Raw genomic sequence first — 26,474 nt, 5'->3', positions numbered from 1 at the left:
AAGAAGTGGCTTACGCCAAGAGATGAAAGGATGGATAAGGAAGAAAGAAGTGGAAAACAAAGTAAGATATCGGTTTGGCTTTGTGAAGGGATCTGCTAAATATAATGGACTCTATAACTATATTGGCTATTAGCACATTTACATTTTTGCATTTGATTGACGCAAAGCAACTAATGCATTACCAGGCATTATATCAGTAAGTGTGTGTTTCCTGGGGCTTAAACCCATGACCTTGTGCATTATTAACACATTAAAACAAATCAGTCAAACTACCCTTTTTAAAGGTATATAGACTGGCAAATGTTGGCTATTGGGAAACAGGATCAGGAAACTGGTTCTGGTTGAAATAGCATTTATTAAATAAAAAACATTTGAGGTCATTTGTTTTAAGAGAGCGGTCTACGAAAAACAAAACATGAACTGTTCTGCATGGATTATTCTCGCAAAAAATACCCGTTCCTGTCATGTTCCAGGCCACTATGGGTGCAGCTTTGCAAAAACAAACATATGCACATAAACATGCATGCATATACAAAAACACGCTCGCCGAGTCTCTATGCTGCTGCAGCCGTCCATCTGGTTTGTCTCTGTTGCAGTCTGCTCATTTTAGCGAACACCACCCATTTCACAAACAATGACAGACCTTTCAGATTAGATTTACTGCATTTAAAAACCTGTTGTCATCGAGGATTATCCGAATCTGGCAGTTAACTAGCTACCAAAGGATCTTCTGCATATCTCCAGTATTGCATAACAGTGGATTGTGATCGTGCCTTTCAGTGTTTGCTCAATAAAGCGACGAGAAAGCAGCTTCTTTGGATCAATAAAGAGTTTCTTAAAGAAGCTTTGCACTTTTAAAAGCAGTGCAGTTAATCTGTCCTTAGCACGTCAATAAAGGCTTGAGAAAATACGGCTCCGTTTGGGATAAAGCGTCCATAAATGCTTTGAAGGTCTGCAGATAAGCTCAAAGGGTCAAGCAAAGGTCGTAGGGTATCACACTCCTTGAGCAGCTGGAGGAGAACAGTTGCCCTGGTGAACAGTCCAGAAAGAGCGCCATGGAAACGGGGCTCCGTCAGCAAACTCAGCCAATCAGGATTTAAGACGTCATCACCTAGGCAAAAAATGAGAAACATGTCAATGTAATTAATTGATGCAAATGTTCGATGGTGACTACATGCAAGCAAGAAAAACAAAAAATTGAATAAAAATTATTGAATAAAAATTTATTAAAATGTGTAAAAGTTAATGATAATTAATAATGAACTAATAACGTAATTAATTAATGACATTATTTAGTGGTAATCCAATCTGAACAAAGAAAACAAAAATTGTTATTGAAGACAGGGTGCATGATCTCTGAAAGCCAATGTTGATATTTGAAGTCACCTAAACCAGTGGTTCTCAAACTGGGGTCCGGGGCCCCCAGGGGGGGCGGTGAGATGGTGCCAGGGGGGCCCCAGTTTTATGACATTTTATAAAATACATTCATTTATCATGAATTCTGTGTAATTAAACCTAATAAAAATAAGGCTACTAACCAAAAGCACTACTTTGTATAACTTAGTATGTTTTGTTTAATTAAAAAATACATTTTAGAACAGTTTTTGTCATACATTTTCTTTGGGGGGACCGCGAAGGAATGCACCGTACACAAGGGGTGCCGCACTGACCTAAACAAACACGCCCCTACCCCAATAGAATCTGTACCTTCTTTTGATAGACCCACCGCACATATACGCAACCCAGGCAATGATGTCGGTTAGTAGACTCGCCCCTTACGGCTGATTGGCTACAAGTGTGTTTTGTACTCGGCCTGACTCAAAAATCATGCACCGCGCCTTTAAAAGAAATTGAGTTACATTTTAAATACCTAATTGAAATTTCAAACAGATTGTGAGATTCTCTCTGACAGTGGCCACATTGTTTCGAGCCCAGTGTTCGAGGTCTCTTGCGAGAGTGGAGGATTCTGGGTAACGCTTAGCCAATCGCAACAGGTAGGGAAGCAGGCACTCTGACATCACAGATGGTTCTGCAAATACGTTCGGTTCATCTCGCTCATACAGACTGCGGCACCTGACAACCAGACAACACCATTTGAAGAGACGGGACAAAAATAATGCCTAATGCTACATACAGTGTTTTTCAATTGCACATACTATAAATATAAATGTAAATATCTTCTTAGATAAATCATGACAGTATAAAATTTTATCTTTTTTAGACAGACAGACTAAAGTCTCAATAAAACTATGAGATTAAGAGCATTAAAGTTTAAAATTAATCATTGATTTCTCATTGATTTCAATTTTCAAACTGATCTCATACTCAGTCAATATTAAAGATATCAAGGTTATGTTTTTACAAAATGTTCTTTACATTATAAATTACTCTTCGATGTAGAAAACCCAATGGCTTAATGAAATAATCAGGTGTTTGTGGATTAACCTACTGTGTCTCCTTAACCTCCTGTAGTATGACATTCAGATCGCAGTCAGGTAAGTGACACACCAAGGCCTCCAAAGCACCAGCCGCATCCCAGAATTCATCCAAGAGGAGGTCTAGCAATGAACGCAGAGCCTGGTTCACCTGCATGTAGAAGCATCTTCGTGGACCATCAGGCTGACGTAAAGAGGAGAGCAGGGAGGCAAAGATGGCTGCCTTTGCTCTCACCTGTGAACTCTCATCTTGAAGCAGGTAGACACCTGTGCTGATCAACCTACACAATGAAGTGAAGTGAAATGCAGCCATATAGCAAAAACAACTCAGGCATTGCATAATCTGTAGATGATAAGCTGCAAGCATATTTCTAGATTTATCTATTGATGTCGTTTTGGATAGACGCGTCTGCTAAATGCCTAAATGTAAACGTGCATATACAAGCCATATACAAAGATTTTTAGTTTCTGTGTTGCTGTCAATTCTTTAAACATTTTTCAAGTCTTTCATCGCAGAATCAATTACTTGATCAATGCAAACCTGAACTAAGTTGTGTGTAAAAACAATAATAGTGGTTTTACTATTTCCATTATGTAATTTTACGTGTATTATACCTGATACCGACTTCTTTAAATGTGGGACTGCCTGTCAGGCTCCTGTCTGTCACAGAAACGGCACACAGACACAGAGACTGAGCACAAGCTGTTCTGATGGCTTCAGGAGCTTCTGGAGATCGGCATCTCTCTAGTAACTTACACCAGCGCTGGAGCAAACCCAAGTCTGTGCTGTGAAAGAGAGAGGGGCGAGAGAGAGAAAGAGGAGAGAGAGAGAAAAGTGTGAGCACTCATAAATCTGTTGGCCAGCAGTAAAGACTATTTGTAAGGCTTTCAGAGAAACATGAGTAGATAAAGAGGCATCTGCAATGCATTTGCTTGCACAGTGTGATGCATAAAAAGAGGAGCAATATTATGTTCCTCTCTCCGTTAAAGACAAAGAAAACAAGTTGCAAAAACTTGATTTCATGAATCATAAAACATTGGCTTTCCAGACCTAAATGTTTGCAAGTGGATTATGGAGGTCTACTATCTTCCTGAGGCTTGTAAACTGGGATGTGACTGAAGGTCATGTTTAACCATAAGAGCAGCTTTACTTTAAAACCATCACATTAATGGGAACTGGGGCTAAATTACCGTATTACATTTTAGCAATATTTTTATTGTTTCAGGGAAAGATTAAACGAATAGTTCCTTAAAAACTGATAATGACCATGTATTTACTTGTCCTCAAGCCATCCTAGTATGTGACCCAATGTTTATCTTCTTCCAGCCAAACATAGTCAAAGTTATTGTATATTAACTCGTTCCCCGCCATTGACAAGATGTCTCGTCATTTAAGAAAAAACATTTGCATATAAAAAACGTGTTACTGATAAGGTTTTAGGGTTATCTGTAATACCGCGATTATCCACTAGATTTATATAAAAAATTGAAGCAAAAAATGTATTATTTTACACTGCGTTTATGTTTTGATAATCGTTCTGAATCTGATCTCTAACAAAATTCCTTCACAAAAATAAAATTATTTCAGTTTTTTTGCAAAATTTTTTTTTTTAAATAATTAAAAATAATTTCCTGGTTCTTTTATGATTTTTGATGGTATTGGACAGTGCCCCATAAGTGCATCCATCCATCAAAACTAATCCATACAGTTATTAAATGTCTTTGGAGGCGAAAGTCAACATAGCCCTGATCACAATTGGTGTATGCTGGTGAATGTTGGCTGCCACTGCCTTCTACATTACATGTTGATATATGTTTTACGACAAAACTGTGTTTTAGTCGTGTTTTTGTTGTATGCCTTGATGAAAAAAAAGCAAAATAAAATGGCTTATGACCCAACACTGCTTCACCTCCGAAAACATTTAATACCTGGATTAGTTTTTGATGGATGGCTTAAATGCCATTAAAAAGCTGAAATTATATTATTTAATATAACTCAGACTAAAAACAAAGATAAAAACTCACATACATCTAGGACAGGGCTTGATAGTTAGTAAAATATAGGCTAATTTTCACTTTCAGTGAACTAACCCTTTAAAAAGTGCTAACTTTTAGATTATTCTTGATTTCATGTTAACATTAACAGGAACATCGTAGTAATAAAATTGACATAAAGAGAAGATCTACCATTACAATATCAAACTAATGTCAAATATAGGATACACAATCCAAGTTTACCTCTGGGAAAGAAGAACACTGAGTGCACACAGAGCCGTTGAGATACTCTCAGGACCTCCTTGGTTGGTTTCCAGATCGCTAAACAAAACCTCCACACAGTCCTGAAGACATGTTTCACCAAACCCTGTGGGAGAGGGATGAGATGGACCAGGACTCTCTTCATCCGGGGTCATAACCTCCACCAGTGCTGTCAAAAATGACCTTCTGTACTCCACATTTTGGTCCAACAGCGCCTCCTTCAGGTTGGCCTGCGGGTGAAAAGCATTGTTGTAACTTCTAGAGCGGTTTTTGCTGTGGTTGCACACACAGTATGAGACTAAATCTGGAGGCACACTTTATAGACATTCATATCAGTTAAATTTAATCGCTGTGAAATAAAAATGAATTGTGCTTTTTATAGTGCATATGGTTCCATAACTTCACAGAAAATTGTGGAAAATCCACCTGTAAGTGAGCCAAGTGGGTCCTTCTGGGATACAATCGAGGAAATATTAGACTGGGTAGAACCAGAAGGATCTTCTTCAAGCCGGCACAAAAAATATGATTACTGACATGTACGTTTAGACTAGACTAGGGTTTTTGGTCCTGCAAATATACTGAAACTGCACTTGCATGCTTATTGCCCAAATGAAAATAGCTGCCGGGAAGCTTGCCAAGATGACCAGTGAGTAACTGACTTGCCTTACAGGCAATCTGGTTTGATGCAGCGCTGACCTTAATGCACAATAAGAGCTAGGCGGAAATCCTGGCCAAGACCAAACGCAAATTGTTCTTAAAGATTACTGAACACAATGACCGACACACCCAATTTGAACCACAACATCATGATTTGGAAAAAACATTAAGCTGAACTCTATTGCTTTAATTTCCTTCATTTGTATTTGGTTAGATTACAAGATATCAGACTGGTTAATAAATGCACTTCTGAAGAAACTTCCTCCATTTAGTCAAAAACAAAATTACTTCATTTTTTGAAGTAACAGGGTTTTCCCGGACAAGGTTTAGAGTAATCCAGGATTAGGCCTTAGTTATATTAGGACATTTAAGTAGTTTTTACAAACAAACCTTACAAAAAAAACACTATTGGTGTGCATCTTGAGACAAAAAATGGCACTGATATATGTTAAAGGGATAGTTCACCCAAAAATGAAAATTCTGTCATCATTTTCTTACTCTCATGTTATTACAAACCTGTATAAATTTCTTTGTTTTGATAAACACAAATAAAGATATTTTAAGGAATGTTTATAACTAAACAAATCACAAGCCCCAACCAGTTTGATTACAAACTTTCCTCCAATTATCTTCATGTGTGTTCATCAGAACAAATAACTTTATATTGGTTTGTAACAACTTAAAAGTGAGTAAATGATGACAATTTTTTTATTTTTTGGTGAACTATCCCTTTAAGATATGTCAGTACAAGGTGTTTTTAAATAAAGGCAGCTCAAACATGCATTTTAGTCTGGGACTAGGATATGCCTTGTCCCCAAAATGTTTCCTTTTGACTGATACAGAAATTTCCCAATTATTATCAAAAAGGAAAATACGTCAAATGATTTATTGTAAGCCGACTTTATTCAATTCTGTATATTTTATTGTATCTTTGTATAAGAGCGCAACTACATACCATTGACTTGCAAAGGTGAATGTGAATACGCAAATGAGGTAAATAAAGACAAACTCACCTGCAAAGATCGCACCATAACCTCCTGTAAGATGGTCCCTCTCCAGCCACGCCCCTCTGCTGCCCACTTGACCAATGAGAGCTTTACAACTGTGCTGCCATTGGCCAGATTCTGCCACACTTGACAAGCCCACTCAAGATCCTCACATAGGAAGTTCACTGCACTTTGGTGAAATGAAGCACAGCCAACCTACAAACACATGGCGAATTCACACGGTTATTAAATGATTTTAAATCAATGAAATGGGGAATAAGGTGAAGCACAATTACTAAGATTTATGCAGGTAACACTGGAGATTTATGCATTTTGAAAACAGCACAATTTAAAGCACATGAACAGACACCTCTAGTATGTTTGGGGTCCTGTAAATCTCCTGTAACAGCACAGAGGACAGATGGGTGAGGAAAGCATCGGAGCAATGGCCTCTCAACAGCCTCACGACTTCCACATATGCCAGCCGCACCGGCGGACAACGTTGCCTTGATGATGCCAACCACCATTTGGACTCAAACCTTTCCACAACCTCATTGAGAGATGATCGGCTGTTAAACAAAGACAAAAGTTACATTTACAAAAGTGTTTTTACCTGGCAGATAAATGTACTTACAGTGCATTACAAGGTACACATTTTATGTATGCGTGTTCTCTTGGGATTGAAGCTATGACCTTTTGCAGTGATAACAGAATGCTCTACCAACTAAGCTATAGAATCACAATTTATTTTCCAAGAAAAAATACTGAAAAAGTCAAAATATAAAGCATCAGTTCTTATTTATTCTGCTTTCTGTGACTCTTACATGTTGGTTTTCAGAGCCCTGGCCAGTACGGCTTCAATCTGTAGGAGTTGTCCATGGATTCTGTTGTGACAACAGGGAACATCCGGTGATTCTGGGAGCTTTTCCACCAACTGAAGGACAGTCGCCAGATATTGGGAGGGTGGAATCATAGCAACGAGAGCCCTCGATGACATCACTCGCACGCCATAGACAGGGCTGGCAGCCAGCAGGAATAATGGAGGCAGGAATTGTGAAAGGGCACTGAGGAAAACCCAAAGAGACCACACAAATTAGACTTATCCAGTAAATGGATACGAAAGATTTTGTGCAACAGCATCTCGACTTGTTTGGGGGGCATGCCTTTTATTTTCAGCAATACCCATAATGCAAAGCAAAACAGAATTACATGAAAATCTATTTGTGAAATTCAAGTTAAAGTCTCATAATCTAATAATACAATTTGGAGCTTTAAAAGGACACTCCAATTTTTTTGAAAATATGCTCATTTTCCATGTCCCCTAGAGTGAAACATTTAATTTTTACTGTTTTGGAATCCATTCAGCTGATCTCTGGGCATGGCGGTACCATTTTTAGCATAGCTTAGCATAATTCATTGAATCTGATTAGACCATTAGCATCGCACTAAAAAATAACCAAATAGTTTTGATATTTTTCCTATTTAAAACTTGACTCTTCTGTAGTTACATTGTGTACTAAGACCGACGAAAAATTAAAAGTTGCAATTTTCTAGACAGATATCTCAAGGACTAAACTCTCATTCTGGCGTAATAATCAAGGACTTTGCATGCTGTGACATGGCTGCAGGAGGCGCAATTATATTACGCAGCGCCTGAAAATAGTCCCCTGCTATTGAAAGTAACCATGGAGACTATTTTCAGGCACTGCGTAATATCACTACGCCTCCTTACAGCAACAAAGTCCTTGATTATTACGCCAGAATGAGATTATAGTTCCTAGTCATATCTGTCTAGAAAATCAAAACTTTTAATTTTCCGTCGGTCTTAGTACATGATGTAACTACAGAAGAGTCAAGTTTTAAATAGGAAAAATATCAAAACTCTTTGGTTATTTTTAGCGCGATGCTAATGGTGTAATTAGATTCAATGGAATATGCTAAGCTATGCTAAAAGTGGTAGCGCCAGACCCGGAGATCGGCTGAATGGAATCCAAATTGGTAAAAATCAAATGTTTAACTCTAGAAGAGATGGAAAATGAGCATATTTTCAAAAAAGTGGAGTGTCCCGCATTCATAGACATGGCCTTCTGAACAATGATTTGAGTTATCAGACATCTGTTTTAACATTTTGGGGCAGTTTCCCTGACAGGGCATATCTTAACATATATCAGTGCCATTGTTTTGTCTCAAGATGCACAACAGTATTGTTTTTTGTAAGGTTTGTTTGTAAAAACTACATACAGGAATAACTAAGACCTAATCCTGGATTAATCTAAACCCTGTTTGGGAAACCGCCCCTATATCATACAACCATTTTGTTGGGCATACAGTTGGTGAACACCAAAATGGGTGTTTTGAAATTACAACAGTCACAGTCTCCATGACAGCTCTAGATTCAGTAAACAGCAAATCAAAAAGGCAAGGGAGATGCTACCTTCCTGTCAATCATACTGCTTGTTCAGGTTTGCTGTCATATTTTTGAAGGGCACGGTTTTAAGAGGGGGTGTGTGATAATTATATTTATATGTATGCATTTGGCAGGTGCTTTTGTCTGAAGAGACTTACAGTGCTTTCAAGTGTTTACAGTTTTTTTCAATATGTATGTTTTCTGGGAATCAGTCCAATGACCTTTGTGCTGGGAATGCAATGCTTAAACAATTAAACTACATAAACCATAATGTCAAGTGAAACATGTATGTGTATATATGAATTTAAAGGTGCAATGTGTAACTTTTAGAAGGATTTCTTGACAGAAATGCAATATAATCCACATAACTATTTTATCAGTGGTATATAAACTCCTTACATAATAAACTTTATTGTTTTAATTACCTTAGAATGAGCTGTTTTAACTACATAAACTGCGAGTTCCCTTACATGGAAGTTGCTGTCATGTTTCTACAGTAGCTCTTAATAGGCAAACTGTTCTACAGAGCGTGTTTTGTCCCTACGTTGTATTAGAAGACGACATGTTTGTCCTGTGGCAGCTACCGTAAAACCCATACTGTACCTTCAATTTACATGAAAATATTGGGAGCTAAGACGCAAAAGCCACTTAACGCCACTAAAAGTAAAAAATGAGATAATGATATTAACCGAATGCCCTCGGCACGTTTTAAACGTTCATCAAATACTTTTGCTTCGAAATCAGAAAACGTCAGAACCACTTAGCGGTTTTCCAGTTCCTGTCAATATTCAGGAACTTCGCACAGCCATTGAAGTGGAGTGGACCAACATTCCACAGGCCACAATCAACAAACTGATCAACTCTATGCGAAGGAGATACAGTAAAACTGCACATTTTAGTGTGGCCTATTATTGTGGCACACCTGTGCAATAGAGGGTATGCATTGACGTCACTTTTCCACGTGACCATGTTGGAGCACGGCCTGTTGAGTGGCAAACGTTCAACAAAATAGCTGGTTTTCATAGAGGCTGGTGCGAAAATGCCAATGACTATTATCAGCTTAAATTGAATTTAGTTGGACTTGATAGCAGAGATGGACAATACTTAGTTACATTGGTTACATTTTCCAAGCAACTGTGCTTTATTTGCGTGTTTGTATTGGGAAAGTTTTTACTTCACTACATTCTAAAGCATAGAATCATACTGTGTATTCTTTAATATTGCATATTAAAATTTATTTAATACCTATTACATTAAAATTGTGTGCTTTTACTTGAGTAAAAGTACGTTAATGTACTTAAATATTCAATGTAAAACAAAAACTTGCATTTATGAAATGTAATAGAATAAAAATATGCTTTGGAATGTATGTTTTCCAAAGATAAACACGGATAAAATACAAATACTTTTAAGTAGAAAGTAAAACCTCTGCTTGATAGTGACCCGAGCAATTTGTCAACCCACCTGTGTTATGTGGACGTTGGCATGAACAATCAATTTACTTCTCTTTCAGTGTTTTTTGGCAGTCTGTAAAACGATAGCTCCGGATTCTTGTTAAATCTGTTAGTACAGTCTATTGCACAACAGCTTTTTCCCATTTCGACGCATTTTCACCGTGTTTTCACTGATTTCACACTGTACAGAAATGCAGCCGCTCTGTCTTTTGCCACTCAGTGGGCGTAACCGCAGTCATTTTCGCCAAAGGTGACGTCACGTGTATACCCTCTATAGTAATGCTGTCTAATCAGCATCTTGATATGCCACACCTGTGAGATGGACCGATTATCTCAGCAAAGGAGAAGTGCTCACTAACACAGATTTGGACAGATTTGTGAACAATATTTTAGAGAAATAGGCCTTTTGTGTACATAGGGCAAAAACAAAAGTGTTGCGTTTATAATTTTGCTTACTGTATGTATACGATTTTAGACAGGCAAAAATAAAAATCATGAAGACTGTATGTACCATCATACCATGTCTGTTCCTCGGCACCAGGCTGTAGTTTGGCAAGCAAAGTGAGCACGGGATAAAGAGAAGGGTGTAGGAGAACTGTAGAGTCATGCAGGTCTTTTGCAGCGCTTTCTAGTGCCTCCTGGAGGAAGGGCTGTAGGGCTGGGTAGAGATTAAAGAAGGAGGGGGAAGACATGCCAGAATGCGTAGTCCCCTGTTCACCAGCCGGCTGCTGACCCAACATTCTGGTGCAGAGAGAGCCTGTGAGAGTTAAAAAGTCAAGATGAGATAAACACATGTCTACATCACAAAGGCCAAAACTGTAAATGAATAAAAGAAAATCGTACTGTAGAGCTGCAGGGCGGCGTTCCTCATAGCCCAGCACGGAGAGCTCATGAGGGTAAGAGACAAAATAGTCATCGCAGGTGTGTGTTGGAAAATAGCAACGCCTAGGCTCGAACCCTTAACCAGTGCTTGCAGGATGTGACCGGCACACACCTAAAAGAGAGATGTAAGATGGACGAGAGAGACTCTTTCTCAGCCTAACTTTAGATGTATGTAATGGGTAAGTTAATCATACCTGTGGTAAGTCAAGAGTTTGGTCCCAGTCCTGGGGCAGTGGTGCTCTTGCTATGTCCAGCAATGTGTTAATGGTGTGAGTCAAAAGGGGGCGTGATTTGCTGGAGTCCTCAGCAGCCAAGACTCCCAAAATCAGCATGGGCAGCCCAGCAGCACGCCGGGTCACTGATGTACTACGGGGTGACTGGAGAATAGTCAGACCCTGGAAAGAGAGCGAGAGAAAAAAGTAAAATAGGTTCCTGAGGTACAGGAACTATGTGACAAGTTATTGAAAGCGAGGTGTGTGATTTTTGAAAAACACTTTGGAAAAGGGAGTCGGGCCGAATACCAAAATACACTTGTAGCCAATCAGCAATAAGGGGCGTGTCTAATAATCAACATTGTTGCCTGGGTTGCGTATGTGTGGGGCGGGTCTATCAAAAGAAGGTCCAGATTCTATTGGGGTAGGGGCGTGTTTGTTTAGGTGATTTCAAATATCAACATTGGCTTTCAGAGATCGTGCACCCCGCCTTTAATGAGTTTATAACATTTTACCTGTTGTAATATAGTGGCAGGAATTTCTCTGACTTCAGGATCAGAGCTGCTTAGGAGAGTCCTGCAGAACTTAGTGAAGCCAATACAGCAGCCCTCTACTGCCCCCTAATGGAAAAAAAGGGAAACATGAAAGAAGCAGCCTCCGACTTACTAAAATCTACAAATGTGGGATTAATTGGAGAGGAGAAATGCTTTTCACAAGCTTAGAAATAATAATTTGTGCTTACCCAATGTCTACATTTGAGAATTATGTCTTTAAACACTTTAGAAGTCCTTTTGAGCTCTTCAACAGTCAGGTGCCAAGGCATTGACTGAATTCTTTCCACTAGGTATCCTAGAAAAATCCCTATTTCCTGTTAAAAGGATGACATGCAAAAAAATCATCTTTTTTTGTCACATGAAACAACTTAAGCAGATCATCTAGTAAGTCTTACCTTCAAAGAGACCCAGCAGCAGGTCAGTACCAGACTATGCTCCTCAGAAAGCAAAACATTCTCCTCTCCGTCCTCATCAAGTCCAGCCCCCTGCTGGCCAATCAGAGAACTGATTGCATTCCCCATGTCACAGAATGATGGAGGCACCTCTGTGATAAAAAAACCGTCATGATAAAATGTATACACAACTTACTGCATCATCTGTGAAATCCAGGCTAAAGTTTCAAAATCTGATCACATTTTGACTTGGCTATACTCAGTCAATATTAAAGATATCAAGGTTATATTTTCACAGAATGTTCTTTACGTTATGTAAGATTGTTTTATGTAAATAGTAAATAACAAAATAAGACTTTAGCTGGGTTTTCCCAGACTGGGTGAAGTTTTAGCATACCTTTCTCCTCAGTGTCCTGATCTCCATATAGGACACCAAGCAGCAGTAAAGTGATCTTCTCTAACAAACACACAAGGTCCACAGCAACATTGTGGTTTATTGACTCCACCATCACCCCTGGTACCTCCATCAAACCCCTCTGTAGAGCACTTACAATGCCTGGACAATGACAGTAAAATATTTAGATCCTACAGCAGACTATTTTTATTTCTCCATAGACTTCGGACTGCTTTAATTTTGCTTTAGATTCTGTACAAAGTAACAATAAGAAACTTCTTAAAGGGGACATCTGACTTTTTTCATGTTTAAGTGCTATAATTGGGCCCCCAGTGCTTCTATCAACCTAGAAAATGCAAAAAAGATCAACCTAATAACTTAGTTTTGGTAAACCATTCTCTTCAAGCATGTGAAAAAATAGCTCATTGAAATTTGGCTACCCTTGTGATGTCAGAAGGGGATAATGCCGCACTATCCAACCACGGCACTGCCATTTAGTGTAGAGATCAACTCATTTGCATTTTACAGGACACACCCAAAAACGGCACATTTTTGCTAATACCTACAAAGTGGCTATTTTATTATGTTATAATAAATTATTTATATGGTATTTTGAGCTAAAACTTCACGTACATACTCTGGGGACACCAAATATTTATTTGACATCTTAAAAAAATTATTGTGGAATTACCCCTTTACTTGTCTGCTTACTAAATTCAGTAGTGGTATATTTTCTTTAGACTATCAGCTAGTTTTATTTGCTCTAACCGTGAATGGGTGTCGAGCGAGCCGCCTGCAGCATGTCACTCCTGGCGGTGGAGAAATGATGCTCCAGTTTATTCAGAAGGAATTGGATGAGCCTGATAGACTGTTTCTCCCCCTGTTCGAATACCCCATCTGCCCTGTAGTGAAAAGATACACACACGTAAGTATAGTCGGGTAAGTAATAGAGGAAACCACAACAACAGCATACTGAACAGTACATACCGAAATCTGTCCCAAAGGGAATCTGCACCCATTCCAACTTTTTAGTTTAACGGGAACACGCATCATTAAAAAAGTTACAGATTCCCCACCCCCTGTGTGTTTGTTTATTAGGTACTTAGGCTAATTTAAAAATCCTTTCCATCCCCAATATGACACAGTATACTGCACCATGATACCTTGTATAAATCCAATCTAAGAAATTCATCTGAACTGTTAAAAATACTCAAATAAAATGGACTGTGATCAGGTTAACAAGCTATGAGGTCGCTTACTTCTGCAGCAGCAGTTTAAACATCAGAGCTCCCATCTGGGCCTCCGGGACCCTTGGGCTCTGCAGAAGTTCCTCCGCCTTGCCCAAAAGCACAGCAGTGACATCATCAGTTAAAGACGGGGTGAAAAACCGGAGCAATAGCTCTGCAGAAAGCTCACGGATCTGCAGGGACAAACGTGCATTTGTAATCCAAGCGCGTCGCATCACAGAGCAAGAAAACACTTCACACATATAACTGTTAACATATTTACAGCGAACCTTTTTTAAGACTGACCTCATTGGTTGAATCCTCCAAACAGCCAATCAAGACCAGCATCTTTGACTTGGAGAAGAAATCCCACTTTCCCCTTTCATTTGCCCAGTTTATAAGAGTTGACATATTAGCTGAAAACACAATATTTTTTTAATTTAATGTTACATGAGCAGTGGTTCTTAACTTTTCTCCGCCATTGAGGAGTTAACTCGTCAATTAAGAGAAAATGCTTCCCTGCCAATGACAAGTATTTCTGGCAATCAGTAATACCACTATTATTCACCAGGTGGCGCTCTTCCACAACTTATAAAACCGGAAGTATCGCCCTAGGGCAAACAGCTGTATGTCCATTTATGTTTTGAGGATCGCTCTGAATCTGATTATTATCAAAAATCCTTCACAACATTTATTTTATTTTATTACATTTTAATATCTTTTTGATCAAAATTTGGTGTTTTTGATAAAACCTACCGATATTTGAGAAGTGATAAAAAGAGAACTAATGAAGGTAGGATGAAACATTTTCTTGTTCTTTTAATTAAATATGTAAACATACAATATATCAAAGAAGAAAATTTTCTGGAAGGCATTGAACTTTTGTGAAAATCATGAAATATGCTGGCGCTGGCTGGCAACTTAAAAAAAATGCTGGCAGGGAAAGAGTTAAACTGGGGGGCGTGAGATGGTGTCAGAGGGGGCTGCAGTTTTATGAGTTTTTCTAAAATACATTAATTTATCATAAATACGGTGTAATTAAACCTGAGAATTTTTTTATGGATAAAATAACTTGAAAATCTACTGTGCATTTTGATAAAGCAACTAAAAGGCATGCAAAAGTCAACTGACAGTCTAAAAATATTTTTTTTTTACCAGGGGGTTGTCCTTTCTTTCTATCTGGACTCCAGGTATCTGTACATGTTTCCAACACAGCTGAAAACAGGAGCAATGCCGTCTTTTTTCTCTGATAGCTGCTGTCGGGAGTCAAATAGACCAATGACAGCTGAGCTAGCCAGTCAACAAACTCTGAAGAAAAATTTCAAATGAACATTTTACACTTTACTCTTAAAAATAAGGGTGCTTAAAGCAACACCAAAGAGTTTTTGCTCTTTACTCCCCCTACAGGTTAGAAGCGGAACTGTCCATTACCACTGTCGTAAATACTGCAGCATAGCTGGCTCTGATTGGATTGTAGGTCTGCCGTAAAGCAAGTTTTTGTAGTTTTCACCCGAACTACAGGACCACGACCCAACGGTTGGAAACTTCTTTAGTGCGGTTTTGGCCGATAGAGGGCTGCAAAGCGAATGTGAAAGTGCCGTTCACCTTGTTTCGAGTGGATGAACGACTGAAACTTTTTTGGAAACATTATTTTAAGGTAAAAAAACTCTTTGGTTTTGCTTTAACAGGTTCTTTAAAGCGACACATGGTTCTCCCTAAAGAACGGTTCTTGACGTTCCTTACCAATTCCTTGTTTAAGCTCCGCCTCCTCTTCCTCAGAAAGCCCTAGTTTGCGTTTATGACCCTTGATGCTTGCCATACAACTGTCTCTTATTCTCACCAGGAATTTCCTCAGCGCTGCCTGAAGATGCTGGCGGAACGGTGACGATTCGCTGTTGAGATTGAGAGGTATGAAGTCTCTCAATGCAGAATATTCCACTTGTGATGGGGCTTCCTTGGTTTTCGGGCTGCAGCAGAGAAGATTCAGGGCTGCCAGACGGACTGCGTCGTCCAGACAGGACAGGGCAAGATGGAGAGTCTTGAGGGCATCTCCGCTGTTCGCATCCCATACAGAACGTCCAGAAATGGCCCGCTGGGCGCTCACGACGCAAGCCCATGCAAGAAGGTGACCAGGAGCTGTGGCATCCAGAGCTGACAGTAGAGTGTTAAAAGCACCCGGAAACGTCCTTAATGTTGATGGCAGAAGGTGGTTAGTGGCATTATTTTGGATCAGAGTCACTTCTGAAGTCAAAGCGTGTAGGATTTTTGGTTGCCATCGCTGAGCCCACTGATTTGCTAAATCTTGCTCAGTGGGCGGAGCTTCCCGAGATGCGTTAACAACCTCACGTTTTTGCTCCTGGAGAAGGCATTTGTAGACATCTGATGCGGACGGTGAGAGGTGATTGGTTGAGAGGCATTTTAGGATGTCACTGGGAAGGGCAGGATATTGCTCCAAAACCTTTGAGGTGAAATTGTGCCATGAGTGCCAAGTTGTTGTTTTTTTACATGTAGTATATTTATTTACATGTTATATGTATGTTTTTGCAGGTAATTTTTTTTATAAAAAAATAAGTCTGATGACTTGATGTCCTCTTACCTTGTTTGTGCCAGCGTATGGCAGAATTGCACTTAGTGGTGAATACTTGGCTTTTGACTCCCAAGGAAGTTGTGATATCCTATGCAGTAACTCATCATAAAGTATTTTCTCAGTGTTTCCAAAGTGTTGACAATCCTTCTCATAGATCTCCATAAATAGGCAGAAAGCACTGCGTACAATGTCTGCAATGCCATCCAACTGTAAACAGTTAGGAACAAAACATGTATTATGGCCAGAGGTATCTTATATAGACATTTTTTTCTGGGGAAACTAAGCAAAAAACAACTTATCTTGTTTTAGGGGCATATACAGTCAGATTATTATTCTCCAACAAAATGCTCTCCAATATGAGAATCTCCATTTAAACGATGAACATCAACTAACAACTGCAACCAGTTTGGTACTACGTCCAATATGGGCTTACCGGACTCTCTGCATTGCTCCATATGATTTGTGTAATATCCTGTTGGAGGTCAGAATTCAAAGGAGCACCGGTAACTTCCCAAATTTCACTGAGGCACTCTTTAACCCTTTTTAGCCATATGGTAAAAACTGCAAGAAAAGCATTTTGCACATTATATACAACAAGCAGCAATGTATCTGGCATCACAGCAGTGCTCAAACAGCATCATCATGCATGACAGAAAGCTTTTACCTTGAAAAACATAATAATGACAGTCAAGCTTTTCTTCACACAGACCAGAGATGATGGGAAACAACCCATCCAAAAGAAGACATGTCTGGGAGGAACAGAAGTGTTTAGAAATCATTATGAAATCCATAAATTTTTTATTGCACTCAGACCTGTTATTATTAATAAATAAAATGTGCTCACATACCCCCTGTCTGCCATGGTGACTCACAAGAACATTATTTGTGCAGCAAGTTAAAAGTCCTCTGGATATAGCCAGCCTGTCCACCCCGTCCTGACCTCTGGGAAGACAATCCACCTGTATCTCACCTACTGTCAATCTCCATGGTTCTGGAATGCACAAACTTTAAATCTTAGGAAAGCAGAGTAGACTATACAAGCAAGTATGTACTTGTAAACCAAGATTAGATATGTGTTACTAATAGGGATGCAAGGTCACGAGATTTCTTGTGGAGGTGAAATGGTGGCCGTTTCTCAAACAAAAGGCTGCATCCTTTGGAGGTCACATTTGTAGACTGTCTTATTACAAAATATTAACAATTATAAAGTTTACTATTATATTTAGTTAATCTTAATTTGTTGTAATATGCTTTTGACTTGCAAATGTTAACAATTGAATTGAATTAACTGAAATAAACCAGGCTTGATTACATATGCGATCCCTGGAGGATGCAGCTTTCTGTTTGAGAAACAGCCACTGTCCTAATATCAGCATAAAGTTACGTTTCTGGCAAAAACCGTTTGCAGTGCAATGTGCATGAATTATATTCCGTCTTTTGTTGCGTGTGCTTTTTGTTTGGGTTTCCAATAATGTTTGTCTGAGACGCGTTGTGTTTGTCTCAGTGTCAGATGTGATTAAGCATTAAAGATTAGCAGATTAAACCCTCATTCTGACTTTACATGATTTTATCTTCGCACGTTCATTCTCAAGAATAACTGTGGCTGTATCATTTCTATTGTAACAAATTGGACAAATATTAAAGATTTCAATGGATTTAAACATTGTTTGGCTAAAAGTAAGCATCTAAAGTAAAAATAATAAGTCCATTAGCGCCCCCTGCAGCCACTTGTTATAATACATAATGCTGGTTTTTATTACAAAGGCTATATTACTGTAATGTGTTTACTTGTTTTGATACTTTATTTAAACCAATTATTATTGCATCGTCATTATTATGTATAATGTAAAACATTTATTTTAAAGGTTATTGCTCACTTGGGTCTATTTTTATTCCCAAAAAATATCAAAATTACTTCATTATCAATTAGCAAAATAATTGTTAGAGAAAGTCCTAGATTAGTTAAAACATTTCAAAATAATGCGATTTAAGTTTCACATTCATTTATTTTATCATTGAAAATTTCTAAAAAAAAAAACAAAGTAAAAATCTTGTCTCTTTCTCGTGAACCCAATCTTGTGTCTCGTCTCGTCTTGTGAATTAAGTGTCTCGTCTCGTCTTGTGAATTAAGTGTCTCGGCACACCCCATTAACTAATACATTTATTAAATATGAAATTATGATATTCTAAATTATTGAAACAGCATGCAGACTGTTTTTGTGCATGTCAGCAATCTACACTAGTCAACATTTGAAGTGGATCAAAAACATTGTCCTAATACAAGAACGAGAATTTTTTTTAAAGACATTTTAAGAAGGTTTTGATCCACTTCAAATGTTGACTAGTGTATTTGCAGAAGGTTACACAGCAAAACAGAAATAGTAGACTGAAATGTAGCCGATATATCGGTCGGCATTCAGTTTTTTTTTTTTATTATGCAATATCCGATATATTTGTTCCTTCTTTATATACTCCTTAAAAGTCAGCATCTGACAGACAGTAAAATGACCAAATTATCATCATTCGCTTTTTAAGTGTGATGTTATGCTATACGTTTTAATGTCTTCAAGTCTGTTTTTGCTAAGCTACACCCTGCTCACTAAGCTATGCACTTAATGCATTTAGGCATTTTAGCAGACGCTTTTATCCAAAGCACAATAAATATATTTTTAGGTTAACTAGAGGTTTTCTGTATTTGTTTCATTACACTTTTATTAAATTAGTGTTACATATAAAGTGTTACAATATAAACACTGCATAAAGACTGTAGTTCACCTCTTTTGGTGACTTTCAGAAGACTCCAGGCAGCTGATTGAGCACACTGCATATCTGTCATTGTGGTAATTACCATAGCAACCGCAGTGCCTGCCAACAACCGTATGTCTCTGCTGGAAATCTGAGGAAATTATTGGAAAACATAATTAGCTAGGATTCACGCAATGCATAGGACACACCCATCTGACATCCATCCTAACAATCTAAACGGTTTTACCACAAGCACCAACCTCTCTTAAGACAATGTTCATCAGGAATTCCACGATATCTCTCACACTCGTATTGAGACTGTCCTTACTCAAGACCAGCGGTGCAACCTGCCCAGGAAGCAGCTGAAATATCTGCAAACAGACCTGAGAGAGGAGATACTGATGTAGTCAGCATACAGAACAACATATTGCAAATTCTGTGGGGTCAAGTAAGCTTCAAAGTTTGCACCTTGACGGTCTGGTAACACAGCAGCTCATTTTGTGTTGCTTCATCTGACATAACAACAGAGATCAGATCGGCAATTTTACTAAGCAGGGTGGTGCATTCTTCCTTCAAGACCTCTCGTCCAACAGTGCTGTCCTCCAAGAACATACATGCTGGCATGAGACACACATTATATTAATATATACAACACAGCTAATATTATTTTACGAAGTTAAACAAGTAAGGAATGATGTACATCAAGGCGATTGTTAAAGGCAGGGTGCATTATTTTTGAAAAACACTTTGGAAAAGGGAGTCGGGCCGAGTACAAAAACACACTTGTAGCCAATCAGCAGTAAGGGGCGTGTCTACTAACCAACATTGTTGCCTGGGCTGCTTATGTGTGGGGCGGGTCTATCAAAAGAAGGTCCAGATTCTTTTGGGGTAGGGGCGTGTTTATTTAGGTGATTTCAAGTGTCAACATTGGCTTTCAAAAATCCTGCACCCCCTCTTTAACACAAATATTTTAACTTTTATTTTTAAAAACAATCTGATGGGTCGGTGTAGATTATCCCATTTATTTCACAGCTACATGCAACGTGACTAAAAAAAGGACTTGAAATGCCGATTTGAAATATTTTATTAGCTAATTGGCAACAAATTCAAACCTTGCATGAGAAAAAGGACAGCGGACTGAGACATTAACCATATAAGTAGTACCAATCAAGATGACTTGCAGTACCCAGATTGGCTGGGTGTTTCGGAAAGTAGCAACTGACCAATCAGAATCAAGTATTCCAGACAGCCATGTAATAAACTAGAATAAATAACACAGTAGCAGTAAAATATTGCACAGTAGTGAACAATTAACTGAACCAATAATTCATTACTCACCTATTTGAAGGTCTTGTAAAGAGAAAACCTGCAAAGCAAAATCATCATCAGTCAAAACCAAAGCATACCGAGATACAACCACATACTGAACATTCATACCTGTTCTTGGTGCAACAACTTGTAAAGACATTGTTGAACCTCCTCAAAGACAACCGAATGGTTTATTTCAACCAAGACTTGAACCATCTGTAATAGCAATGAGAGTTACATTTAAAGGAAAAAACTGAATAAAATGTATTTGTCAATAAATCCAAAGGTAAAAATGACCTGGTCTAATTTGCGGCAGACTGATGAAGTGGTGACTGCTTCAAACTGTAAAGCCAAGAAAAGCTGAACGAGCTGATGAAGAGCAGCAGTCGGTAAGGAATGAAGTACTTCTTTTGGGATCTTCTGCAGGATCTGTGACGCCTCCTCCAGTGATCTCTCCCTGCTCCGTTTCCCTGTACACCTGCCATCATTCAGTACACATTCAGGACACTTTTTGGTATATGTTTAAAAGCTCCTCAAATCTTTTATCTAAATCAATATGTCTACATCTACGCTTAAGAAAATTAACCATGGTTTTATTATAGTAAAAGTGTAGTGAACATGTTTTAAGTACTATTTGTATCATCTATTTGTGTTTATTATGGTTTTAATACAAATACCAGTAAAATTATGTAGTGTGGTGCAATAAATATATTAATTAAATGTTAATAAAATGCTATTAAATGTTACCTCTATCTATAACAGCCACTTACCTGACATTTTCTGTGAGCTTCACCAAGAAAATCTTCAGCGTGTCTTTGACATCGGATGATACGTGATTATCCGTAAGGAAATAATCAAGAACTGCATCCACCTTCCCATCTGAAAAGTTTGTAACTGTCATAGTTGCATTAAATCCAGATTTAACACCCACTACCTGCAATAGCAACTACTGTTCCCTGTCTTCCATGTGAACCAAAAAGAACTCATCTCCTCATTCTACAGCGACACAGTGTGTGTAATAAGCATAAGTCAAGCCCTCCTCTGCCCCCTACCGGCACGGATGATTGGATAATTAACGTAGGAGATGGTTCGACGTCATGCGGCACTGCGCAGACCATGCGGCCTATGACCTCAAAATACCGCGAGAACGACACGAACGGTGGCTAGGTTACCAGCTACAATTTTTCTTTTACTGTATATGCAATTTTGTTACATTGATTGGGTTTTAAATTTACGATCCCCAACTTTCATGGTTTCTTTTTACGCATTTTCCCATGAATTAAAAAAATATATTATTTATGGCAAGCGTGTGATTGAATGCTATATTGGTAGGTAGTAAGGGAGTCGGTTGTCTTGCACTGGCTTGGCTGAGCTACCATGTATCTGTTATACACTATATTAGCGGCACTTTTGTGCTTTTTAGTATTGAAATGGTTAAAACGAAGAAGGTACTGCATGGATGTGAAGCGACTGGATGGGAAAACGGTTCTTATTACTGGTAAGTGAGTATTTGCTTTATTTAACGTTATTTAATTGGCTACATACTGTAGTAACATAACACTTGCTTATACAAGTGATTCAAATCACACTGAATGTGGATCGTTATTCTGTATACGAGATGTCATTGCTTGCGAAGTCCTAGGAAATGAGACTTTGAATATGTGTTTGAATGTTGTAAATCAACCTTGCTGAGAAACATTAGGAACCATTACAAAAATGTTAATGGTTATACTACGAATTATGATGTTTTTGACTATAATGGTCTCTGTTGGTCTTATGTGTTGGGGTCTTATGGTGTGACGTTGTCTGGTGGATGGGAACAAGGTCCAAAACACACTTCATAAAGAGCCCTTAGTGGTTTTAATGGTAAACAGCTGATGGTTCATAGTGGTATTAAAAATGGAACCATTAAAATATATTGTTTTCCAGCAAGGTTGATCTGATAAATTCCCCTTTAATGTGTATGAACAGTGTGAATCAATATTCCCCCAACAAATGGTGCTAGGAAAACCCACGTTGATTTCCAGTAACATGTACGTGTTTCAGGTGGGAACGCTGGTATCGGGAAGGAAACAGCTGTAGCATTGGCTCTGCGAGGCGCTCGGGTCATCATCGCCTGCAGAGATGAGGAGAAAGCAAAGAAGGCAGTTCGGGAGATCAAAGCCAGGAGCCACAACATGAATGTGCTTTATATGGAGGTCGACCTGGCCAATATGAAATCCATACGAGATTTCGGTAAAACCTTCTTACAGCGGGAGAAGCGGCTGGATATTCTGATCAATAATGCAGGTGATTTCTAAGCGGTTGAGGGCTTTTTTATTATCCCAAATGAAAATGATTTGGGTCCCTTCTTCAGTAGGATTTGTTGCTTTTAATAGTTGTTGAAGTTATAAAAAATAACTTTCATTTTAAATAAGCTGTATAATTTAAGGTTAAAAATAGTTATTAAATTTAGGGTTTGGGGCTTTTTCCCAATTCCAAACTTTGAGCAATAGTGATGTTTGATTTTTTTTTAATCACGTTTTTGAACCATAAAACTGCATACTAAGTGTCATGGGTTCGATCCCAGGAAACACGCATACTAAAAATGTATAGGTTAAATTGAATTAAAGAGTCTGCCAAATGCATATAGTGTATCTAAGGTAAATGTAATATACAACCGTCTGCTCATTGTCTCATCTCTGGTGTTACTTTCAGGCATGCCCAGTGTCCTGGACTGGACTGATGACAATTTCTCCATGTGTTTTGGCGTGAACCACCTGGGGCATTTTCTATTGACCAGCCTTCTCCTCCCGCGGTTGAAAGAAAGCTCCCCCAGCAGGGTGATAACGCTCACCTGCTCGAGCTACAAGTACCAGAAGCTTGACTTTCAGGATCTAAACTACAACCTCTTCCCATTTTTCACCTACTGTCGTAGTAAGCTGGCCAACATTTACTTCACGCAGGAGTTGGCTCGCATGATGGAGGGGAAAGGAGTGACGGCGTATGCGGTTCACCCTGGTGAGATATCAGGCATTGCTAGGATATTATTACTTGTGGCCAAGTGGATCTCAAAAGTGTCAAAAGAGACTTGGCTTAAATACAGTAGCATGAATAAATTATCTGAACCAATAATTGTGCAGTTTATTTTTCAGTTCAAAAATCAGCATACATACAGCTCTTGTTAATACTTTTAATGTTTGTCATTTTTTTTTACTCATTTAGGTTACGTTCAAAGTAACTGGACCTGTCATTTCTCGGTTCTGTACCGGATCGTGATGCAGGTGGTGATGTTCATGTTCTTTGTTTCGTGCGAGACTGGCGCTCAGACTGTTGTGTACTGCGCAGTATCAGATGAGGTTGTCCAGCACAATGGAGGATACTTTAGCGACTGTCGTCCGGCTCCCCTGCGAACCTTCGCTAGAGACCCTGGAGTTGCCAAAAAACTTTGGGAGGCCAGCGAGAGATTAGTTAAGCTGGCCTGAAGCAACCCATATACATTTTTTGACTGAACATTTGATTGTGATACTGATACCGATTGTGTTATTTATGAAACATGAATGATGTGACATTTATGATTGAATTCCCTTTTACAATGTAATTTATTTGATGATAATGATTTGAATTTATTAAAGGAAAACACCACAGGTTTTCAATATTTTAATAATTATGTTCTTACCTCAACTTGGACATATTGAAACATACCAAATTTTTTTCAATGCGTGCACTTAATCTTTGTACAGCGCGTCATAGCCTAGCCCCATTCATTCCTTGGGATCCAGGCAGGGATGAGTTTGGAAGCCACCAAACACTTCCATGTTGCTATTTAAAGATTGTTACATGAGTAGTTACACGAGTAAATATGGTGGCACAAAACTTGGCGATTTTTTTACAGATAAAAATAAGAACTGTGTTGAGTGGAGGAGGAGCACTTGGTTTGCAGCACTTCGACCTCGGGCGCAGTAATATTGACGGAAGTTTGAGCCAGAGGCGGAGTAGTCAGGAGTGATGATGTTGCTGCACGCCGAGGTTGAATTGCTGCGGACTGGGTGCTCTTCTGCCATTCAGTATAGTTCTTATTTTTTATCTGCTTAAAAAAAATCACATTTTATTTTGTGTCACCATACTTACTCTTGTAACTACTCATGTGGAAGTGTTTGGTGGCTTCTGGGTTCATCCATGTTTGGATCCTGAGGAATGAATGGGGCTATGCTAAATGCTAACACATTCATGACGTGCTGTTTAAGTGCACGCCTTGAAAAAATATAGGTGTGAATTAATTTGTCTAAGTTAAGGTAAGCGGTGGTGTTTTCCTTTAAACATGCAATATTACATTGTCCAAATTTTCATTTAGTGAGGACCTTAAGTAGGTCAGCATAAAAATCAATTTACAAATGAAGAGTTTGGTTCCAAAATGAGATTTTTTTGATTGTGCATTCATAACTAAAAAATACAACCAAGTAGTGCAATACAACACAATAAAAACATGATAACATAATAATAAAAATGTTTTGGAAAAAAATTGCTTTTATCGTTCGATACAGATTACTGGCCGATATATCGGTGCATAAAAGATAAGAACTCATGCTGCATGTGATTATTTTGAATTGGGTCACAATGACAATTGAATCGCAACTTGTACGCTCTGCACTTATAATCTGAAACGGAGTAAAAAGCAAAACTACCCGCATCTATCGGTATGTCATTCTAAGTAATGGAATATCAGTATCGGCACAGGATTTTTTTTATTGATGTCACGATTAAATAATCATCTCATCGTGATGGTTTGACCACATCGGGATGATTTCAGATCACCGCAATGATTGCACATCTCTTTAAAAACACAAGGGGAGCTGCAGCGCCTGTGTAAATGAGACAGTTCCTGATGGCGCTCCTTAACTGACAGTGTAACGCGATACATTGCAAAGCCATTCAATACAGTGGAAAAAACAGCATTTAAAGAAATGCTGCAAAACTTTAAAGCGTAACTAAACCCCTGGTCAGAGCCTGACTCCACCCACTGGCAATATTTGAAAATGCAAGAAAAGTGGGCAGATCCCAAGGAGATAGAGGGGACGAACTAAGTGTGTGGTGAGATCGTAACAAGGGCGTGGTGATCTTGAACCTAATTACGTCACGAGTCATTTTTTGGACCCACCATCCAATAGGAAAATTCAACTGCAGTAGCCACCGTTTAACCTGAAGAGGGCAGCACTCAAACGTTTTTACACCATATATTGTAGTATTGAAACACTTTATATCCAAATGTCCAAAAATCAATGAACAGCACTAATAAAGCCCAATTCTTATAGATCATTAACTAAAAAAAGTTGGTTTAGGGTTTAGTTACGCTTTAATAAGCAGTATGAACTACCAGGTAAAACAAAACAGCAATTCCAATTTAAGGGAAGTGAAGGATGCTATTTTTAAGGATCTGTAAGGAATTGATTTTTTGCACCCACTACAGACATGTGGCCCAGTACCAATATGACCTTAGTAGGATTGGCTACTATTTAAGGCCTGTTCTGGTATGGTCAGTTTATTTTGATAGCATTATTATTTTCAGTTATTTTTCCAAAAACTTTATTTTGTTTATTTCTTATTTACAATTTTCAGTTTTTGAAAGATATATTCATAAAAATAATTTCTTTTAAATATGTGTTGTGTATTAAAAAAATTTGCCAGGTAAATCTGGCAAAAGATTTAATTTAATTATTACAACGTGTGAAAATTATTTCATGAACAAACAAACATTTATGAGAATTAAATGTCAAAGGAATAAAACGGTAAATTCATCGTCATAACAGCAAAAACCCTAAACAGGCAATTTATCGTCACAATTTATTAGACAATTAACCATCAGCCACATTTCATAATCAACAGCCCTAACTGATGCATCCCTAATATTTACACTAGACATTTATTCATTTTTTCAAGTCTATTCCTGGGCTTTTTATTATCATGGTTAGTGTACAAAAAACAACTGTAAAATGCAAAAGA

The 26,474-nt window shown here is 38.4% G+C and overlaps 2 protein-coding genes across 5 annotated transcripts; one reads left to right on the top strand and one right to left on the bottom strand.

The window, feature by feature from the left end:
• Positions 1–335: 335 nt before the first annotated feature.
• Positions 336–21,484, bottom strand: LOC129439876 (tRNA (32-2'-O)-methyltransferase regulator THADA). 4 transcript variants are annotated; one of them, XM_055198739.2, is made up of 31 exons: positions 21,266–21,482; positions 20,793–20,973; positions 20,625–20,711; positions 20,526–20,553; positions 19,656–19,804; positions 19,448–19,570; positions 19,218–19,338; positions 17,291–17,433; positions 17,107–17,191; positions 16,876–17,003; positions 16,452–16,649; positions 15,599–16,313; positions 15,011–15,163; positions 14,162–14,271; positions 13,889–14,049; positions 13,398–13,531; positions 12,633–12,791; positions 12,239–12,387; positions 12,032–12,157; positions 11,805–11,909; positions 11,272–11,472; positions 11,039–11,189; positions 10,715–10,952; positions 7,159–7,398; positions 6,705–6,903; positions 6,362–6,550; positions 4,674–4,921; positions 3,051–3,221; positions 2,450–2,716; positions 1,871–2,073; positions 336–1,111 (listed from the first exon to the last, which is right to left on the bottom strand). In XM_055198739.2, exons 1-31 carry the CDS (start codon positions 21,394–21,396, stop codon positions 870–872), a joined length of 5,535 nt encoding a protein of 1,844 aa, XP_055054714.2. In that variant the 5' UTR covers positions 21,397–21,482; the 3' UTR covers positions 336–869. The 4 variants fall into 4 exon arrangements, with proteins under 4 accessions (XP_055054714.2, XP_073716431.1, XP_055054716.2 ...); XM_073860330.1 differs by lacking the exons at positions 20,793–20,973; positions 21,266–21,482 and adding an exon at positions 20,300–20,448; XM_055198741.2 differs by lacking the exons at positions 20,793–20,973; positions 21,266–21,482 and adding an exon at positions 20,352–20,448.
• A 138-nt stretch (positions 21,485–21,622) lies between these two features.
• Positions 21,623–24,057, top strand: LOC129439880 (retinol dehydrogenase 11). Its single transcript, XM_055198790.2, has 4 exons — positions 21,623–21,993; positions 22,542–22,784; positions 23,193–23,495; positions 23,700–24,057. Exons 1-4 carry the CDS (start codon positions 21,873–21,875, stop codon positions 23,957–23,959), a joined length of 927 nt encoding a protein of 308 aa, XP_055054765.2. The 5' UTR covers positions 21,623–21,872; the 3' UTR covers positions 23,960–24,057.
• The last annotated feature ends 2,417 nt before the right edge of the window (positions 24,058–26,474 follow it).

The sequence above is a fragment of the Misgurnus anguillicaudatus genome, chromosome 22 (assembly GCF_027580225.2).
Source record: "Misgurnus anguillicaudatus chromosome 22, ASM2758022v2, whole genome shotgun sequence".
Taxonomy (NCBI): Eukaryota; Metazoa; Chordata; class Actinopteri; order Cypriniformes; family Cobitidae; genus Misgurnus; species Misgurnus anguillicaudatus.
This window is presented reverse-complemented; position numbering and strand designations above follow the sequence as displayed.

What these genes read in the sequence shown, in the direction of transcription:
- LOC129439876 (XM_055198739.2), bottom strand. Translation starts at nt 21,396, where the DNA reads ATGACAGTTACAAACTTTTCAGATGGGAAGGTGGATGCAGTTCTTGAT. An exon ending in TTATGGTGCGATCTTTGCAG is followed by an intron (nt 4,922 to 6,361) that starts GTGAGTTTGTCT and finishes TTTCACCCGCAG; the next exon opens with GCCAACCTGAAGGAGGCGCT. An exon ending in CAGGAGGTTAAGGAGACACA is followed by an intron (nt 2,074 to 2,449) that starts GTAGGTTAATCC and finishes TCTGGTTGTCAG; the next exon opens with GTGCCGCAGTCTGTATGAGC.
- LOC129439880 (XM_055198790.2), top strand. Translation starts at nt 21,873, where the DNA reads ATGTATCTGTTATACACTATATTAGCGGCACTTTTGTGCTTTTTAGTA. An exon ending in TATTCTGATCAATAATGCAG is followed by an intron (nt 22,785 to 23,192) that starts GTGATTTCTAAG and finishes TGTTACTTTCAG; the next exon opens with GCATGCCCAGTGTCCTGGAC. An exon ending in GGCGTATGCGGTTCACCCTG is followed by an intron (nt 23,496 to 23,699) that starts GTGAGATATCAG and finishes TTACTCATTTAG; the next exon opens with GTTACGTTCAAAGTAACTGG.